At 43.4% G+C, this 22,122-nt stretch overlaps 1 protein-coding gene across 1 annotated transcript in view; it reads right to left on the reverse strand.

Moving 5' to 3' along the window:
- The window catches only part of LOC144828270 (phospholipase A2 inhibitor gamma subunit B-like), a 91,669-nt gene that overhangs the window by 50,511 nt on the left and 19,036 nt on the right, over window positions 1-22,122 (reverse strand). Inside the window, exons 2-3 of the mRNA XM_078686349.1 lie at window positions 4,212-4,328; window positions 1,804-1,959 (exon numbers count right to left, since the gene is read on the reverse strand). Coding sequence (XP_078542475.1) covers window positions 1,804-1,959; window positions 4,212-4,328 — 273 coding nt within the window. The remainder of the gene's footprint in view (window positions 1-1,803; window positions 1,960-4,211; window positions 4,329-22,122) is intronic.

Below are 22,122 nucleotides of genomic sequence, written 5' to 3' on the forward strand. Positions count from 1 at the left end.
CCCTCCTTTACAGATGACAGAATCACAGACTGCATGTCCATGCACAGCCCCTCCTTTACAGATGTCAGAATCACAGACTGCATGTCCCTGCACAGTCCCTCCTTTACAGATGACAGAATCACAGACTGCATGTCCCTGCACAGCCCCTCCTTTAGAGATGACAGAATCACAGACTGCATGTCCATGCACAGCCCCACTTTACAGATGTCAGAATCACAGACTGCATGACCCAGCACAGCCCCTCCTTTACAGATGACAGAATCACAGACTGCATGTCCATGCACAGCCCCTCCTTTACAGATGTCAGAATCACAGACTGCATGACCCTGCACAGCCCCTCCTTTACAGATGTCAGAATCACAGACTGCATGTCCCTGTACAGCCCCTCCTTTACAGATGACAGAATCACAGACTGCATGTCCCTGCACAGCCCCTCCTTTACAGATGACAGAATCACAGACTGCATGTCCCTGCACAGCCCCTCCTTTACAGATGACAGAATCACAGACTGCATGTCTCTGCACAGCCCCTCCTTTACAGATGACAGAATCACAGACTGCATGTCCCTGCACAGCCCCTCCTTTACGGGTGTCAGAATCACAGACTGCATGTCCCTGCACAGCCCCTCCTTTACGGATGACGGAATCATAGACTGCATGTCCCTGCACAGCCCCTCCTTTACAGATGACAGAATCACAGACTGCATGACCCAGCACAACCCCTCCTTTACAGATGACAGAATCACAGACTGCATGTCCCTGCACATCCCCTCTTTTACAGATGAAAGAATCACAGACTGCATGTCCCTGCACAGCCCCTCCTTTACAGACGACAGAATCACAGACTGCATGTCCCTGCACAGCCCCTCCTTTACAGATATCAGAATCACAGACTGCATGTCTCTGCACAGCCCCTCCTTTACAGATGACAGAATCACAGACTACATGTCCATGCACATCCCCTCTTTTACAGATGAAAGAATCACAGACTGCATGTCTCTGCACAGCCCCTCCTTTACAGATGACAGAATCACAGACTGCATGTCCCTGCACAGCCGCTCCTTTACAGATGACAGAATCACAGACTGCATGTCCCTGCACAGCCCCTCCTTTACAGATGACAGAATCACAGACTGCATGTCCCTGCACAGCCCCTCCTTTACAGATGACAGAATCACAGACTGCATGTCCCTGCACAGCCCCTCCTTTACAGATGACAGAATCACAGACTGCATGTCCCTGCACAGCCCCTCCTTTACAGATGACAGAATCACAGACTGCATGTCCCTGCACAGCCCCTCCTATACAGATGACAGAATCACAGACTGCATGTCCCTGCACAGCCCCTCTTTTACAGATGAAAGAATCACAGACTGCATGTCCCTGCACAGCCCCTCCTTTACAGATGTCAGTGTCATAGACTGTACATATTCTAAACATCTCCTCTTTTAAAGGTCTTGGAATCTCTCAGCTGCAGATATTGAACTCTAATTCCCCTGCAGATCCTCAAAGTTATAAAGTTTGGAGTCACAGACTGTGCATACCCTGCGCATACCCTGTACTAGAGATGTCAGTTATAGACGGTGCCCTGTTACAGAACATACACTGCACACCCCCTAAGGGATAGATGTGGAGGTCACAGACTCTAACTCCCCTGCACATCCTCAATGTTATAAATGTAGGAGTCAAAGACTGCATCTACCAATTACATACTCTGTTACAGAAGTGGAAGTCACAGACGGCATCTACTCTGCCCATTACCTGTGTAACAGATGTCAGGGTCCATGCACACTCTCGTACATACCTTCCACCTCCCCTTTGTTGCAGAAGTCAGAGTCACAGCATGTTCTACTGATCTGGAGAGAGAACCCAGAGTTTTGGAAGTGGAACCCTCTTCCACAGGCTGCTTGTTCGGAGGGATTCAGACAGTCCTTGAACACAGTTACAATACCAGTATCCCCTGTTGGCACAAAGGCATGGTTTGATTAAACTAAAAAAAAGATCTCAGTATGAGTTCCTGAGCAGACATGGATACCTTGAAGGAGTCTGGGTGAAACAACCAAACCAAGAAAAAGTGAGGGTTTACTGCCTTAAAATAGCATCACTTCGGTGTTTATCGTCTAAATGTCATTTTTAAGTAGAGGGAATATCCCTCCTGAATTAGTTTTAGATGGGGTGTCACACTTTGCCCCTCCCATACTTTTTTCCACAATTCTAAACCACTTTCAATAGCTCCAGGTAGGTTTCCAAGCCATCATTTTAAGCCCACTGTGCCACTCCATACAAAAGTCTGTCTTATGCAAATCAGTACTGACCTGATACCCATGAGACCAATCCATCTCAAGCTACCAGGCAAAGCTCTCTGCGGAAGGGAGCACGAGCACCACAAACTTGCTACACCATTATTAGGCCATTTTAGTGAGTTATTGCTTAGCTTAGTGGCCTCTGGCACTGAGAGGAGCAAGGGACCCCTGTAGGAACTTATGCCAGCCAGCACATGTTACCCAATTAGTCGCTGCCTTGTGGTTACATCGGAAGGGCATTCTGGAGGTACAGAGGAAGCTTTCAACCAACCTGTAAATGGCCAGAATTAGTTCTTAATTTGTCCTGGTGTTCTCTGGTGCTTGCCACCTGACCTATTTCATAACAGCAAAAAACACAGTTGATGGACAGAATGTAGAACAATGTCATACATTCACCCCAGTACAAGGATCTGGGCCTAAATCCATCGTTTCTTTGCACTCCACACCGCCCTGGGTTAGACACTGGCTATATGCAAATCAGCTCTGACCCTGTGCCTCATGGGAACAGTCCAGTCCGAACTACCAAGCCATGTCTTTCCCAGACCGGAATCAAGCATCCAAGGACCGGTTTCTGGCTATCAGCCTTCATCAGCCTGGATAGCTTGACTCCAGGCTGATGAAGGCTGGAGTGCAAAAAAACGATGGATTTAGGCCCAGATCCTTGTACTGGGGTGAATGTATGACATTGTTCTACATTCTGTCCATCAACTGTGTTTTTTGCAATTTTCACCCCGAGTGGGCTGGGTATGCTCAGACGTGAGTCCCAGGCTCTCCACACCACTGGAGTCAAGCTATCCACGCTGATGATGGCTGATAGCCAGAAACCGGTCCTTGGATGCTTGATTCCGGTCTGGGAAAGACATGGCTTGGTAGTTCGGACTGCACTGTTCCCTTGAGGCACAGGGTCAGAGCTGATTTGCATATAGCCAGTGTCTAACCCAGGGTGGTGTGGAGTACGAAAAAACGATGGATTTAGGCCCAGATCCTTGTACTGGGGTGAATGTGTGAAATTGTTCTACATTCTGTCCATCAACTGTGTTTTTTGCAATTTTCACCCCGAGTGGGCTGGGTATGCTCAGACGTGAGTCCCAGGCTCTCCACACCACTGGAGTCAAGCTATCCAGGCTGATGAAGGCTGACAGCAAGAAACCAGTCCTTGGATGCTTGATTCCGGTCTGGGAAAGACATGGCTTGGTAGTTCGGACTGGACTGTTCCCATGAGGCACAGGGTCAGAGCTGATTTGCATATAGCCAGTGTCTAACCCAGGGTGGTGTGGAGTGCAAAAAAACGATGGATTTAGGCCCAGATCCTTGTACTGGGGTGAATGTATGACATTGTTCTACATTCTGTCCATCAACTGTGTTTTTTGCTATTTCATAACAGCAGCACATATATACGACAACCCTCCACACGGTGGCGCTGTTGGTCTATTTTTAAAAAGCACAAATGCAAAGTGTTTAACAATTGAATATAGGATGCATAAAATAATAATGCCAGGGTGCTTGCTCAGGCCCTTCTTATAGCTTTGGTTCACCTAGTATTATCCCAACTGTCATACTTTTTGGACTGTAATGGTATGACGGCTCTTCGCTCTATAATCCCATCTTCCTTTGCACTCTTACATTCTACTCAGTGCCTGAACACTCCTCGGAGTATCCATGAGCTCAAGAAATCTCACTATTCAGTCATTCATTCATATATTAATTAATTCATTCATTCATGTATTCATTCATTGATGTAGGTCTGCCATTGGGACAGGTATCTGGCAGGGCTGACAAGGACCACAGGTGGTGCAAGCTGCAGTGTCCTCCTAAGAAATATCTTGGGCCCTGGCACCTATTATTTTACAAATTAAGCACTGGCCAGAATGTTAAGGACAGAGTTACAGATGTGGCATGTGACACTCACCCAAAGTGTTGTTCTCCAGCCCTTTGACGCAGTGAGTGTCGTCAGGAGGGCATTGCTTGAAGATACCAGAGCATTGGGTGGCGCCAGAAGCAAGGCACTTCTCGCAAAGTAGGCAATCTGCTGGAAAAAGAAACACAATCTAGAGATCTGAGCAATATTGTGTTTTTCAATCAAACATTGAGAAATACGTAAGTATGGTGCTTTAGTCTCAGAGCGGGGCCCATTCACACTTCACGTGGAATTTGTTTAGGAATAAGGAGAAGAGAAGAAAGTTCTTTGACTCAGTGGTACAAAATGTAACAGAAAATATGTAATGTATCAGAGAGTTCCAGTTGTTTGGAGAGTACAAAAATGAAGTAATGTAAACACAAAAGGGTGCTTAGGGAGAGACTAGAAAAAAACAAGCATTTGCAATGCAATCGGTCTCGACTTTGGGATCTTCTAAGTATTAACAAAGCTAGCATGTTTGTGCAACGTGATATGGGGCTTCCAGGGACAGACAGCGTCAGAAAAGCTGCACTCCCCTTTCCTTTCAGAAATACATCCTGAGGAAGATAGGTTGTTTTTGCACACTAGTATAACTAAGGGTGAGGTTAGAACTCAACTTAAGAAAATGGCTAGGGGCAAAGCAGCCGGCCCTGACGGGCTTCCAATAGAGGTTTCTCTGGGGATACTGGATAAGGTGGTGCTGGTTTAAAAAAATCTGTTTAACAAAATATACATGCAGTGAGAATACACTCCAAGTTCATGATCTGAAGCAACAGTGACACTAATTTTGAAGCTGAATAAATATCCACAGAAAATTGAGTCTTACAGACCTATATCCCTGTAAACTCTGATCATAAGGTCTTTGCTGGGATATTGGCTGCAAGGGTGGCCAAAGTTATTAAGGGAATAGTGCACCCAGATCAGAGGGGGTTCATACCTGGTAGACAGTTGAATGAGCTCACCTTTCAAGTCATAGGGGCAATAGATGTTGCAGTGGATGAGAAGCTGCAACTTACGATAGTTGCAACAGATGCTGCTAAGAGTTTTGATCAGGTGAACTGGTCATATCTCTGGAAGTCTTTACTAATTTTTGGTTTTCCGAGAAATTTTGTGCAGGCAGTTACATCCCTCTACTATAACCCTCAAGCTAACATCTTAGTCAACGGTGTCCTGACGGAATGATTTAGCATATCCAGAGGCACTAGGCAGGGGTGCCCCTTGCCTTCTTTAATATTTAATTTATTTATTGAACCCCTAGTTTGCTTGCTTAGGGCTGATCCTCTCATTAAACCCTTTAAAATTGGCAAATCAGAGTTAAAATTTATTCTGAATACGGATGATCTCTTTATGTACACTTAAAAAACAACTGAAGCTATATCTAGGTTGTTTGAGGAGGCTGAAAAATTCGATGAAGTTTCTAGTTATAAAATCAATAAAGACAAGACCGAAATAATGGAATGGAACCCAGCCAATGGAACACAGGGGGCGGAGAGGCAAGAAGGCGCCCGCTTGAACTTAGCGAGCGTCACTCCCTGTCTGAGGTAGCAATAAAGGACAGTCTACGGAGCGAGAAGGAGAAAGTTACCCGCGATTATTGATGTGTAATCCCAATCGCATCTCCCGGTGCTGAGGGAAAGGTGTCGAGGTGTATCCATCTGCGTAGAAGAATTCATGCTGGTGGACCGTGATTCACGGCAACTCTGGCTGCGGTCTGTGCGGCTGGTAACCACTGCCCTCCGGAGCCGTGCACACCTGGGGACCTGGTGGGTGTGGCTTGCAGAGAGAGCGCGGAAAGCAAGCATTGAGACAGCCGCGCTCAGATTAACTTGATGCCCCCCGGCAAGAAAGGGAACGCTCCCGCGGTAGCTAGTAAAACCGCGGGGGAACTGTCTGTCGTCGGCGCATGGGAAATTCCGATGGCTGAGAAACCGGAGAGAGCGGGGAGGCTGGACAAGCCGGAGAAGCCAGCAATCAGGACAATGACGGTGAGTGCCAAAAAAGCTGGGCTGGTCAAAGGGAGACAAGCGGAAAAACCTGTGGAGAAACTCCCATCCTGTGAGAGCGATTTTGCCCGAGTGAAGGATTCTGGAAAATTGGGGACTGTTATAGGTGCAGCTGATAGCATGGGACGGGGGAAGGCAATAATCGTCCCGGAGATGTTCTCTGGAAAAGCTACCTCAAGTAAGAATGGGATACAGGCTCCATTAGTGGCAACAACCCTTCCTGCCGGCACAACCATCATTAGTAGGGATAAAAGCAGGGATAAAAGGGAAACGGCCAGGGATGAGACGAAAGATGGAGGTGGGTGTGAAAAAACTGCTGGGGAGCAGGAAGAAGCTAGGACGTCTGCAGAAGTCAAAAGCGGGAAGGAGTCTGTTTCACTGTCTGAACCCGTAGGCGCTACGTGTCATGAATCAAGTGGTGGTGAGGGGTTTGAGGGTTCTAATAATGCAGCGGCTGCAAAATCTCCTCAGAGACAGTCACTGGAGCAGGAGGACACCTTTATCTTTTTAACCCCTGCTGGAGAGAAATCTGAAATAGATGATGGTAGTTTACCAGAGGCTCTAGATGGGGATAGCTTCTTCTCGGTGGCCGAAGAGTCGGATATTGAATCCACTGAGGACTCCATTAATGAAAATCTTACTTCTGGTGAGGAGAGTGGTAGCCCCCCAAATACAGCTGACACACTCAAAAAGACCACACCCCGCCACAGCAAATGAAGGCTGGCGCTCATACAGGGTCCAAGGGATGGTGACAGCGATGGCTCTGAGGCCAGTAATAATCTTCAGTGGGACTATGCTCAGGCCGCTATCAGTCTTGCGCGATCAGGAGTGTCAAGGGCCCATGAAAAAGAGCAGAAGGGATCCCGTGGGGACCCCAACTCAGCCCGTCTAACACTTTGATTTATGCTATGTTAAAATCAATACAAAGTGAGGCATGACTGGAGCATAAGAGGGCTCAGTTAGTGACAATGAAGATACAGGGGGCTATTCGCAAGAATACCAAGGCATGTTTTGAGGTCATCGCCAGGACAGCCGCGCTGGAGGAAAGAATCGTCGAGCTCGAGACAGGGCTACAGAATACCGAAACCAAAACTAAGGCTATCGATGAAAGACTGACTGACATAATGTGGAAGCTAGAAGATTCTGAAAATAGGCTTCTAAGGAATAACCTCCGACTATTAGGAATCGAGGAGAAGGCGGAGGGTCAAGATATCAGAGGATTTGTCCTGAAGTTGTTTCAAACCGCTTTTCCTGAGCTCTCTCATTGGTCGTGGGACACTGAGATACAGAGATTCCACCGATTCCCTCTGATTCTAAAAAAGAATCCTGATTCTGAAGCAAAGCCTAGGGCCATTCTGATATTTTTCTGCAATTTTCTATTGAGGCAAGCTATCTTTGAAAAAGCATGACCTGATGCTAAAAGAACTGCAGGGGGCCATACTTTTTTCGTGCGCCCAGACTTTTGCCATGCAACAGTGGAACGGTGGTGGCGACTTCGTTTACTGATTACCCCCTTTCAAAAGAAGGGGTGCGAGGTGTTCTTAATGAACCCCGCACGGTTAAAGGTCATCTGTCGGGGCAAGGTATGGGTTTTCTCCTTAGAAATACAGGCTGAAGAATATTTGAAAGAACTTCCTGATGGCTAAATGGTTGGTGTACTCGTAGCACAAAATTGAGATCTAATGAGATCTAGTCATTGGCCGGGACACAAACTGATAAAGGAGGGAGGAGGGGAAGAAGAAAAAAAGGAGAAAAAAATGTTGGGATGTTTATATATATGTGTTCTGTTTTCATTTTTTTTTTCTTCTTCTAGGTTTATTTTGGATTTTTACTTGGGTTTTCTCTCTCGCTCGCTCCTTCAATGTGAGGATGTATAGACAGGGAGTGACCAGGGGGCACTCGGGAAGTGGGAGGCATAATTTGGGTCTGAGGACCTATTTTGCCTGTGTTTGGGAGTGGGGTCTCAAGGGGAAGGGGGTGTCAGGGTGGGGGTCTCGCTATGGGGGGCGCAAAGGGCAGGATTCGAGGTTTCTTCTCAAAACAAGTTAACTAAATTAGAATTAACACAATGGTTTGGTTGTGTCTTGTTTCTCTTAGGAATATTTTGCCAGAGGCATGGCTAATATCAGAATAGCATCCATAAATATATGTGGGCTGAACGACCCGATTAAACGGCGTTGGGTAAGGGAAGATCTGCGATTCTTGCGGGCAGATATCCTCTGCCCTCCAAGAAACGCATATTGAAGCCAGCCGCCATAAACTCTTAGATTTCGAGGGTTTTCAACTAGTATCCTGGACAAAACTGGAGGCTAATACTAAAGGAGTTGCTATCTTAGCAAGACGGGGAAAGGTTAATATAACTTGCTCCTCTGTGGACAGTTTGGGCCCCTGGGTCATTATGCATGGTAATTTCTAGAGTAAAAATATTACACTTTACTCTATATATGGCCCAGTACTTGATGACCTAGAATTATATAAATGGCTGAATCTGGAGCTGGTAGGTTGGCCGGCCCCGTTTATAATCTGTGGTGATTTTAATATTAATATGGAGTGTGAACTTATGAATTAACCAGGGACTGTATATGTTGGGAGAAAACCAAATGTTTATAGGGCTCTACGACATTTGATTGATCTTCATGGACTGATTGATGCCTGAGCCTTTTTTAATCGGAATGATCCAGGATTTACTTTATTTTTGGCACCTCATAAAATTTGCTCTAGGCTTGATTATTTTTTTATTTCGCCTGCTCTCACTCAAGTCTCTAGTATTATTATATTCCCAGGAGTAATGTCGGACCATAATCTGCTTTTGCTTGAGGTTAATATACAATCGTGCAGGAATACATCTGATGTTTGGATGTTTAATCGTGGTTTGCTTAGCGACAGCAAGTATATTGAATCTATGACCCCATGGATTACAAGATTTTTAGATGAAAATATAGACAGCACAATGTTGAAGATTATGACTTCCAGAGAACAACAGGTAGGTTCAAAGGGTCTTTATTCAATTTAAAATTACAGCAGTAAAGCTTTAAACATCCTGCCCCAGCAACTGCTAATGTCAGAATGCGAATACAGAACTAAGAATACTGAATGCAGTCATCAGCACTCCAAGTGTCTCCACTCAGAACACTCATGACCTCACTCAGAGTAGGCTTAACATACAACATATCTCCTTTCCTTATAATCAAACAAAACAAATGAAAACAAGAAAAACAAAAACAAGCAACATTATACATAATACCGTATTGACTCTTCAGAAATAAAAACTAATATATTAGAAAATCATTACATTTCTTCGGGACGAGACATTTGCGAGAAGAACTTTCCCGCCTAAAACTTGCAGACCCATTTTGTGAGGACTCTTGTGGAATGCCTTTCTCCAACCCCACATTTTGTGATGACCCTCGTGGAATCCCTTTCTCCAACCCCATATCCACGGCTTCCTGAACATGAGCACCTTTAGATTATATAATGCAATTCTACGAAAATTCCAACATTGTCCATTCTCCAACACAGCATGCCACCTATGAACCTCTCTAACTTTAAAAAGTTCAGAAAATGTATTCATACCATGCTCCCTTCGACCTAACTTGATCTTACCAAAATCACCAACGTCAACCCTTCCTGTTTTAACTGAAACCACACCATTGCTCGAAGAACTACTATTCTCCAACAGCCAATGTGGAAGCAATTTAGTTTTTGGAACTCTACCACGCATACGCTCAAACGGAACAGCATTGGTGATACTATGAACTGTAGTGTTGTAGGACCACACCAATTCTTCAACCGCTCTACGCACATCATGTTGACCCTGAAGTGACATTTGTATCGTACCCTTCACTAAACGATTAATCCGCTCCTCTATGCCATTACCCTGTGGATTGTACAAAGAAATACACATATGCTTAATCCCATGGTTCGCCAGAAAGGTACGTATAGCAAACGAAGTCAACTGAGTACCGTTGTCGGTCAGTAAGATCCGTGGGAAACTTTCCTTCAAAAAGATAGATCTAAGTTGCTTGATCACTAACTCCGTAGTAATATTTCTCATAAACTCCACACACATCCAACGTGAACACACATCCACCAAGACCATAGAAAAACGACAATCACCAGAAAGAGAATCCATTGGGCCATTAAAGTCCAAGCACACCTTGTCCCAAGGTAAATCACTCGCACCAACAATTGAACCCTGAGTAGGAGTAACAATTCTCAACCTCTTCTCACTCTCCTTACACAAAGAACATTGTTGTACCCACCTTTGAACATCATCATCTACACCAGGTCACCAACAACTCCCGTTAAGACGTTTAACAGTCATACTTTGCCCCAGATGACCCTCATGGGCAAGCAGAAAAAGTTTTCTTCTAAGAGACCTAGGTGGAACAAATGTCTCACCACGCAAGACTAGATCACTAGAAGAACCAAGACTGAGCTCCTCTTGCAACTTGACAAAAGAACGTAAAGAAGGTTTCACATCACTCTCACGTTTCGAACCCAAACGTATACCATCAACAAGTTCAACAAAATTTGGATCCTCAACAACTGCTTGATGCCACTCCTCCTTGGAAATAGAACAAAACTCACCAGAACAAGCATCCTCAAAACTAGCAGCCACACACACACTTTCATCACCAAAATCATCATCCACCTTCCCAGATGAAACAGGCAAACAAGACAAACAATCAGCTTGAGTATTCCTCCAACCAGAAATATGTTCCATCTTATAGGTATACTCTTGCAATTTAGCAGCAAATGTCATTAATCGAGGAGAACCATTATTAGCCCCACCAGGTGACAGAATTCTAATAAGGGGCTTGTGATCAGTCCTCAAGGAAAAGTGCATACCCCATAAGTAAGTGCGAAAATGTGAAATACCCCATACAGCAGCCAGAGCCTCTCGCTCAATCACGGCATAATTGCGTTCGGAAGAGCTAAGACAGCGTGAAGCAAAAGCTACCGTTTTCTCAACCCCACCTTTCTTTTGGGACAACACCGCACCAATACCATAAGTACTGGCATCAACAGTGACATAAGTGTCCTTGCCTGGTTCAAAAGTAGTGAGAATACCAGCAATAATAATTTAATTTTTAATCTTTTCAAAAACTTCAGATTGCTGAGCTTCCCAAGCAAAATGTACTCCCTTTCTAAGTAACAAACGTAATGGTTCTGTTTTATGAGCAAAATTCGCCACAAATTTGGAGTAATACTCCACTAATCCAAAAAAGGATTTTAATTGGTCTTTGTTAGAGGGAATGGGAGCACATTTGATAGCTTTCAGTAAATCCTCTTTAGGTCTCAAGCCAGATTGAGAAATGGTGTACCCCAAATAATCAATTTCAGTCAAAAGGAATTGACATTTATACCTCCTCAAAGTAAGTCCTGCATGCGATAAAATGCAGTTAGTTTCCTAGACTTTGGATGCAATACTACTTGATGGTAAGCAGATCTTAAATCTAACTTACTAAAAAACTTTACCTTATCCATCAAGAGTACCATTTCCGAAATGTTGGGTAAAGGAAACTTATCTACAATAATATTTTGGTTCAGTGACTGAAGGTCAACACAAAAATAAAGTTTGCCATCCTTCTTTTGCGTGACCACTACTGGCGAATGCCATTCAGAGGCCTCCACCGGCTCAATAATGTCTTGATTTTGCATGTCATCAAGCATCTCCTTAAGCTCCTTTCGCACAGCAATCGGAATCCTCCTAAGAGAATGCCTAACTGGAGTAGCTTCCTTCTTGAGTTTAATCTCATGCACGTAACCCTCCAATTTACCTAAATAGGGGCGGAAAACATTACTAAATTTGGACAAAACAGTGTCAACAATATTAAAATCATCTATAACCAATACCTTATCATCTGATCTCGGATCAAGAATAACATGTAGATCAAAGTGTTGTATCCAACCCAAGATAGCTGGACCATCATCAGAGATATAAACCTTCCCCACTGCAGACCTCCCTTTGAACTCAAAAGTTGCATCCATGACCCCTTTCAAGTTAATAACCTCACCACCATATCCCTTGGGCGTTATATCACTATGTGAGAGTGAAGCATGCGGCCAACATTCTTTGAATAAGCTGTAAGGAACAATTGTAAACATGGAGCCAGGATCAACCAAATGTGTTACTGAAACCCCATTTAAAACAAAAATCACTTTAGGTTTTTGCAAAATAGTATGAGAATCATCATCAACACACAAAGACATATCCGGAGGAATAAGTTCACCCTGTTGAAAGACGGGTATTTGCAAGCTTTGCTAATATGGCCTCTTTTACCACATTTGCCACAAGTTTTATCACAAGCAAAACATCCCTGAAAATCAGCAGCATGAGACATACTTCCACAACAAAAACAACCTACACATTTACTTCTCCCCCCAGAATCACCACTGGTAAACTTCGGTTTGGAGGAGAGAACTTTAGGTCTAACATCAGAATGTTTAACGTCAGAAGAAGAAACATCTTTATCAACTTTGTTGACAACGTTAACTGTCTCATCTTTTTTAAGCTCTAGAAGACGCATTTCCTCCATACACTTGTCAGACTCTTCCACGACTTTGGCAATGGCTTTCCATCAACGTTGGATTCCTAGCTGCCCAAAGTTTCTGTTGCATCCTTTTATTTTTGCACTGAACAATCAGTTGGTCTCTGATAAGCTGGTCAGCCATAGCCCCAAAGTCACATTTCAAAGAAAGTTCTCTCAAACAAGCAACCATTTGGTCTACAGTTTCTTTTTCCTTTTGAGGCACAGTGTAGAACTTATGTCTTTGCATCACTATATTCACTTGTTTACCAAAATACTTTTCCAACCTCAATTTTGCTTCATTATATGGATTATCCACAGGTTGGCCATCAGCATTAAGAAGTTCTGGTAAAAATTTAAAAACATGTTGGCCTGCTTTACCCAATGAATTTAAAAGAATCGCTTCCTTCCTTAAAGCCGGAAATCTTTGACCATCAATGGCTTCTAAATAATTTTAAAAAAACCCTAACCACTCCTCCCGTTCAATCGTAGGTATCTCTCCTTCGATGAGAAATGCAGGTGGAGGAGAGATGGTGTGATTAGCAGTAGTTGCCATCACTATTAATTGATAATCAAATCAGTACAATTATCAAAGTCTTGCAGGATTAGGCTGAGGCAGGAGCACTTGAAATCCAGCTTTACTTGAAGAGCACTGACAAAATGCACTGAACATCACTGTTCGTAACGGTAAACAAAAACAAACAAAAAAACGTGGTTGGCAGCTCTATAGCTTTGCTAAGAGTAGCTGGTTGGCAAAAACACTCAATTCAATTCAATTCATAAAGCTTTTATTCGATTTGTACATACAAATCATACAAGCATAATAAAATACACAGTTAAAACTTTGAAAATCGACGTATAAACATATATGAAAAAGGAGGTAGGAAGCTATATAAAGGCTAGTGGGCAACTATTAAAAAGTAATCTTGCAAATTTAAATCAACATACTGTTACCATATACAAGACACTCAGAAAATGGACAGACAGGAAATCAATAAAGATTACTCAATAGACATTTCCTGGCAGCTGTACATATCATTTAAATAATCATAACACACTGTGGACATCAACAAATAAGGATAACCTTAGTTAAAAAGAATTGTTATAAAATTTAGAAGCTCAAATATACAGACAGGAATGTAAGAAGAAAAATAACAACGTAATACAATTCCTGGCAGCTGTATTAAATAACATAGGTACAGACAGGTAAGCACAAAGAATATTACAGTACTATACTTTTCCTGGCAGCTGTACACTTCAAAATAAAAGTGGCCAAAAAAAAGCAAATCTCCTCATTCTCTAAAGAGGATAAAAATAGCAGTGCTGTTTCAGTAGTACGAATATTGTATTTTTTAAAAATTGGTTTGAGGTATTTTAACCTAAAAAAATGAAAAAATTTACAAAAAAGTAAAAAGTGACAACTACTTTGGCGAGAAGTACTATCACACGGGCAGGGTGTCTCTGATCTGGCTCTTGCATTAGGGAATGCAACCAAGTGGTGGGCAATACCCAATCTAACGCGTGTCAAAACATACTGATGAGTGGGACGAGTCACAAACCCCAGATAGGGTTGGAACCCTGGAATTAGATTCAGATTTTTATAGAATTTCACAGTAGTAAGATCATCAGAAATTCTATTTCGTTCTGCCTTTTGAAAATTTAGAAACGTTGTCTTAATTTCTTTTTTGAAATAGAAACAACCTCTTCTGGCTCAAGATACACATCAATATTAAAAAGAAGGAGATACCAATGATGGATGTATCTCAACCACTGTATACGTGAAGAATGGTGCAAACCTATACAGTCAAGAATAATATCCTGAGTGAATCGAGTCTCCGGCTTAGCCCAAATAGAACGCCACAATAAAAGTGGCCGAACTGCTGCTAAGTCGGAGATGAGCTCGACCCCGACTTCTTCATGAATCAATTGAACAGAGGCAGAGGGGGGAACACATAACAGCCTCCTTAGAAACTTGTTTTCCTCCCTCTGCATGGGTATACCCTTGCTGTGGCCCCATACACCTGCCCCGTACAGTGCTGAGGAGACACAACAAACATTATATATGTTCATCATATCTAAAATGCTTCGTGAGCCAAGTTTAGAGGCAAATCGAAAAATACTGCTAATAGACCGCAGCATTTTTAACCTAACTGAGTCAAATTCCGAGGTCCAAGTCCCACTATCATTATATGTAATACCTAGATAGCAGAAGGACTTGACATGGGTCAATTTTTCTTTATCCAGGAAAAAGGAATGCTTAGACTGCTTTACTGCCTGGCCACATGACATGACATATGTCTTAGCTTTGTTCACTCGAAGCCTCCGGCCTTGGATAAACTGCATAAATTTGTCAATTAAACGCTGGAGGCCAATTTGTGTTCGAGATAAGAGTACCGCGTCATCCGCATAAAGTAACAACGGGACGGGTTTGCCACTGATCAGGGGGGCATCTGCTGGGGTATCCACCAAGAAACGGTCGACATCGTTGATAAAAAGGGAAAATAAAAGCGGGGCCAAAACGCATCCCTGGCGTATGCCCCGAGATACTTTAAAAAACGGGGTACATTCACCTAGGGTACCATAGCGGACTTTACAGGAGAGTTTTTCATAAAGTCTGGCTAAGAAGTGAACAATTTCCCTCGGTGCCCCGGCATCGAGCAAAACCTCCCAAAGAATAGTGTGGTTAACCAAATCAAATGCGCTACTCAAATCAGCAAAACATAAAAAAAGGTTACCATTTTTCGCCACAGTGTATTTATTAATTAAAAGGTCCAAATTAACACATTGATCCAATGTGCCCAAACCTTTCCGGAAGCCATATTGGACTCTGGTTAAAATATTAGAATCAGTTGCCCAATCTTCTAGCCTTTTGAGCAAAATCCTACTCATTACTTTTACAGAGGCGTCCAATAATGAAATTGGCCGATAGTTGGAGGCCTCTGATTTGTTACCTTTCTTATGTAAAGGGACGATAACCGATTGACCCCAAGTAGGAGGGAAATTAGTTTCTGCCGCACAGTTAAAAATCCTCGCCAGGATGGGAGCCCACAACACTGGTTCATCTTTGTATAAATCAAGCGGGACCCCATCAGGGCCAGGAGCCTTGCCTCCCTTACTAATGGAAATTCCCTCAAGGCTTTCCTCTAATGTTATACCCAGCGGGAGGGGTAGCCAGGGGGTAGACTCAGGTGGCAATGGCGCAAGGGATAACCCTTCTGGATTAAAGATGTTTGAGAAGTGACTAACCCAATCGCTGCATGCCACATAAGATGTTAGTTCTGGTACATCTTCTTTATTGAGAAAAGAGCTGTTAATTGTATCCCAATAAAGTTTGCTGTTTTTGGTCTCGGCTGCTTCCTTCAGCTTTTCCCACGCTTCAGACTGCAGTACCCTTTTCCTATTGATAACTGCTGTTCTGTATCTAGTCCTAAAATATTGAATGTCCTCTTTAACGCGTGGTTTAGTACCTAAAGCTTTCTTTAAGTCTCTAAGGGCGATTATACAGGTTTTATCAAACCACCCCCGCTTTAGACCACTATTGGATGACGGGGCCTTAGAAAAAATGCCATCAATGATGCTGTTCATAGAGACAAAATGGACTATTAAGCAACCTGGGTCACAATCATTGTCCAGACAAGAACTGATTTGGTTCTTACATCGGGTAACGACCTCCTTCTGTTTAACCTTAGAATTTGAACCAGTCCATTTAATCCTTAGACCCTTCGATCTTATGGGCACTAAGTTAGTAGAGCATTTTTCACCTGGATCTGTCGTGGTACCATGCCCTAGGTGGGTTACACGAATGCTATTATGGTCACTGAGACTTTCTTCTTGTACATGCAAATTGGTATAGTCTCCACTACTAGATATAAAGATATGATCTATGAATGACCCTGCATTTCTTCCTGTAAATGTAGGACATGATATTGCCTGATTATTTATATTACAGTTTAGCAGGGTCAAGTCTAGAGTGATTAACATATTATTTAGTATAGTACCATAACTACAATGTTGGAAGTGAGGCGAATCCACCCTCATTCCCCGACCCCCCCATTGACTACTCATGGCCACTCCAAAGCCACACATATTCCCATTAAGCAAATTACAAGGCTGCAGATTAAAATCCCCTGCCCAAACAACCTCAGCCTTTCTTTTCGAAAAACCCAAGGCTTTAACAATTTCCTTTTCTAAAGGCGGTAGGATATCTCCTCTGGTGGCATCAAAAATGTTGTTGTAGAAATTTACTACAACTAAATCAATGCTCTTCTTACACTCCACCCTTATTACTTGACTGTGAGTCCCAACTGTCGTGCTACTTTTAACCGTACAATCGTGCAACTTAGTGGACAAAAGCAACAAAAGTGTTTGCGGACTGCCCAAGAATTAAATCTTTTTGGACTGAGGTACGTGGCTTCCTAGAAGATGTGTTGCGCCAGCAGGTTGAAGTCTGTCCTAGGTTTATCTTTTTTGGTCTTATGACACTTTATCGTATGGATGCTCCGGCATCTAAACTTGTCTTTTATGTAATAATACTTGCAAGGAGGGAATTTTGTAGGGCTTGGAAGTCCAAAATCTCTCCATCCTTTGCTGATTGTCTGCAGCATATTATCATTACCAGTTACTCTTATATGGCTTGTGACAATACTAGTATACATAAGATATGGGTGGCTTTAGTGGCCTGGAGGGAGAAGTGAAGCCAGTCCTATGATTATGCCAGGGTAGTGTCGGTCCTGATTCTCCCCAGTAACATACAGTCTTCCAGGTGCTGTGAACAGGAGTGGGATTAGGGAACAGTATTATCTTGAGGGAGAACTTCCTTTTCCCGTTCTGTTGACTTTACAGAAGGGTCGAAGTGAAATTGGCCAGCATGGAATGGTTGGAGGTATCCCATCAAGAGCGTCCCTTAAGGCATGTATGAGGACAAAAACAAATACACCCTGACACTGCATGGAAGGCCTCTTGAGCTGGGGCCGGTGGAGGCTGAGGTGAACGAGAAGCCTTAGAGGGGGTGTCAGCGGGGACAGATATGTAAACAGCTGCAAGCAGTTCAACAGGCACAGTGGCACCGTGGGCCAGTCGTGTGAGGGGCTCTTTATATTCCAGTTGTTTCTTTTTTACCTGCCAAGGGAGAAGGGGGTCCAAGAAAAGCTCCTCATTTTGGCCTTGGGCACTGTTACCTATTTATTCATTTATGTACTGTGCGACGTATGGGATAGAATAAATTATAGTAAGATATATGGTGCTATGCAATAAAACTGCACGCCATATGTAGTGTTGGCACTTAGGCCCACATGGGAGGGAATGATGGACACAGACATTGGGCTCGTATAGTACAGTAACTGGCCACGAGCACGTACACCCGGGCCCTTTTACTGGCGGGGCCACATCACTCATGACACCCGTGATGGATGGGTGTCGGGGTGCAGTGTGTCCAGCCCTCAAGGGAGTGGCTGGGGTTACAACTTCCTGCAGAACACTAGAATCTGTTGCAGGACCTTACACCATACACAGTACCTATGTACACAAATGAAAGGAGCATAAAGGAGCGTTGAAGAGGCTTGAAGGAGGAACTTCTGCAACATATGATGATGATATGTAATCAAGTACATATATAGCCAATGTCTTAAAGAAAAATAAATCTCTATTTACACCACATGCTTTAGAGGGCTGTGGCACAGCTTAGGTGCAGTTCATTCTATGGACTTTGACATATACATACTTTTTTATTTTAGAGAAACAAAATCAGTCACCGATCTGCGTCATTCTCAGCAGCTGTAAGAACAGAGAAATGATAGACAGCGTCATCTTAAACTCCTGGGTGCACATTTTTATTTCAAGTACTAGCCTTACATGATTAATGACACTTAGCCCTTCGGAGAACATCTCTGAGCACAGCCAGGCCCTCGCTCTTTATTGACCACCATCAACTAATTTATTCATACCCATCATCTCCAGGGAGTTGCCGCTGTAAGCTGTAATTGTACTGTCAAATGCAAGCATTCTTGTCATGTTTTGGAGGTTTGTGCAATTACAATGTGAAAACACTCACGCGTATATGTCCTCTTCACAAAAATAAACGATGGCCCAGTGCATTAAACGCTGACTGGTGGAGTCAACTTAAACTATTGAAAGACAGGTCCGAGTTTGACACTTAACCCGTCCTTAGAAATAAGAAAACTTAGTACAATTCAATGAAGTCCTAACACCCATATTACATCAGCCACACCCCTTTGCAAGACCCAACAGTTTTTTCATCTAAGTTATAGCCTTGACAATAGTGTGATCCCGAGCTAAATGCTGTGAACAGTGACAGGTGAGTGCTTCCATTCTCCTAGCAGCCATAATAAAACCGACGTCCCCCATAGACCACCATATATATTAGTGCATTCTCTCTAAGCTGCTGCTCACAAGACTGGAGTCATCCAGAAAGCGAATGGTTAAAAAATCCCTTCATGTTATCGAAGCACTCGATTCTACCACTGGATAATTTCTTGTATTGTGACACGTTTTGTTCCAGTGCAATTAAAACTCCTGAAAACATAATGGCACAGTGGGTATACCACCAATGGTCTGCTTCATTGCACCTATTATGTGAATGTTACTTTATGATGCCTCTTTGAGAAACACAGTGTCTTAAAGGAGTTACCCTCATAAAAACACAAAGATCTCTAGTAAATCTGGTATGGCAGTCCATTACTGCCCTCTTGTATTGTAGAGTAAATACGGATACAAAGTGTCTCCACACACACAGTATCCTCCCTGATTATTACGGAAAGCTGACCGACGTAGCTCTAATGATATCAAAATATGTCTTGCTCTGCACCAGACGAGCAGTCTGCATTTCGGTCCGGGACCTCATGTGTTGAAAAGGGGAAACATTACTAAGCCCCGCCTCTGCAGCTGGGAAGTGAGGGGGCGAGTGACAAAAGGATGTGCAGAGGGGAGCTGGGAGTGAAACAAATACACGCAAATCAAATCAAGAATACATATGCGAGTAAAAAAAATAAACAACTGAGCCAGTCAGACTGGTTACATTTGTGTCGTTGTAGTCAGTCGTTTTCTGGAAATGGACTGTTCTGGTTTAGTGTCGAACTAATACTGAGTCAATGCCAGTAAGAGACATTCTCGCTGCCTGTGCTGTGACCTCTACAAACACTCTTGGGGTTGGCTTTGCTACACTCAATCCAGTACGACTACATACTACAGCATCAAGTCACTGTGGTTGTCAGTCCCTACATTTACAAAGGCCCATCTCACTCCCAGCAGGTGCTGGAATCACCAGGGACATGATGTTCTCCCAGTCCTGATGTTTCTCCCGTTCTGAATAGGGTGACAGTCTCTCCAAGGCAGAGTCCCCCGAAAAAAACAACTGGGATTGCATTAAGGTGCGTGAAGGACAAACAACCTTTCTGTCTCGAGATAAAGGGCTTCTATCATGTGATGTCTCCCGCCTGCTCCTCTGCAGCTCGCCGTCTGGAGAGGGCCTTGCAGCGCACTCATGACGCACTGAAACTAAAAAATCTCCCTCCGCGGAGAAACTCAATAAAGAAAATAAAACAAGTCTGGTGCAACAATCTAGTAAAGGGACCAATAGTCATGGGAGGAATAAAATGACGACATGGACGTACTGAGGAGGGGCTAGGAAGCCTCATAATGAATCAAAAGCAAGTATTTACACACAAGCCACTGAAAGTATCGGCGGCATTACTTTAAGGTAATAAAACCGGAAAAAACTGTGAAACTCTCTTACTCTCCTAATCTTTAATGAGATTAAAACCCAGTGGTTGGCGAGGTTGAAAAGGCACCACTGTCCCACAGCCTTGAAAGTGGGCATGGCCGCTGAACGAAGCATGTCGCCTCGAAATTGAGTTCGGAGAAACTCAATACAGAAAATAGAACAGGTCCGGTGCAACAATCTAGTAAAGGGGCCCTGAGGAGGGGCTAAGAAGCCTCATAATGAATCAAAAGCAAGCATTTACACTCAAGCCAATGAAAAGATGGGCGGGGTAGTGGGCGGAGCTTCCCCGCTATACTGTATAGAGCATCTCTCAACGAGACAGCGCATGCGCTGCCTAGTCGAGACCTAATGAGGCAGAATGAAGATTGTAACAGACTGAGACAGAAAGAGACTGATAGAAACAAAAAAAATGGCAAGGCCCAGGCACATAGAGAAAGACGAGACCAATAGGATAAGAACAAATAGAAAGAACTAGAGAACCAAATTTGATGAGCTGTGTTGTGTCAAAGAGAGAACAGAACAACACCATTTTGAAGATATTGTGTTTTTCTCTCTGTATGTGCTCGAGCACTTTTGTCTGCCTTGTGCTACGCACTATAGTGCAAAGAGGTCTGTGTTATGTGTCGCATGGTTTTGGACTGGAAGTGTACCTTTCCACTACAAAATTCTGTGCTTACACATATTCTTTAAAATATTGTTCATTAGAGCACACATGCAAATTTGGAAATGCTAGGAGAAAAGAAAATATTTAGAGTGATGCACGTACAATGCAAAGGCTTCAGTAATATTTACAAAGCAACACACAGCCGGATTTCCATGCCCTTGCGTGGATTTGTATAGAAATGTAAAGCAAGGCAGCTGCTTGTGCTGCATTATGTTACATTTCCACTTGGGTATTGTTACATGAGTGGAGCATCGGCGTTCCCATGCATTCTGCCGTGGCTTTTTGCTGCATTTCCGGATATTGAAAGAGTTGTGAACCTGGGACTGAGCTGAAAAAGTACAACTTGTTAAGCAAGGCAGATTGAGGAGAAATATCTTTATATTTCCCTTTGTTATTTCCTCTTGTCATATGTACACCATACTGCAGGACACAAAGAAAGAGGAAAATGCCTCTAAAGATTGTTTTTGTGCAAGAAGGTTATCCTTCCTGCAAAAAACAGTCCTGCCTGCAGCGCAGTGTCCTTGCATTATGGTGCAGGGGTGCCTACACAGCCTGCATAGATCTAGGAGGCACACAGTGCCAGAGGAAGGAGCAGAAATGTGCAATGTTTTCATAAATAAGGAGCTTTTCTGCTCTCTCACTCAGTGCAGCTTTGCTTGCTGTCTTGCGTGACATGAAAGTTTAGTAAAAGCATCTTCTTTCAGTTTTTCTTAGTAAAGCAGAGGGAGCATTTGTCTCTTAGTTAGAACAACATGCGCAGGAAAAAAACAGTTCCAGGTTGTCACCTCTCTTTTCTTTTTATTCCTCCTCTGTGTGTCTGACTCTATAAACATGGCTGTATTCCAAGGTCATGCTGCATGAGTGTGTGAAGCACACGTGTCAGAGACACTCCATGCAGTAGTGCAGGATCAATGTTCAGAGTAGAGCTGATGCCACCAATGTCACATCACTGAAGCCATAGGGATTGTGAAAACTCCAAGCATCA

The sequence above is a fragment of the Lissotriton helveticus genome, chromosome 4_1 (assembly GCF_964261635.1).
Source record: "Lissotriton helveticus chromosome 4_1, aLisHel1.1, whole genome shotgun sequence".
Classification (NCBI taxonomy): Eukaryota; Metazoa; Chordata; class Amphibia; order Caudata; family Salamandridae; genus Lissotriton; species Lissotriton helveticus.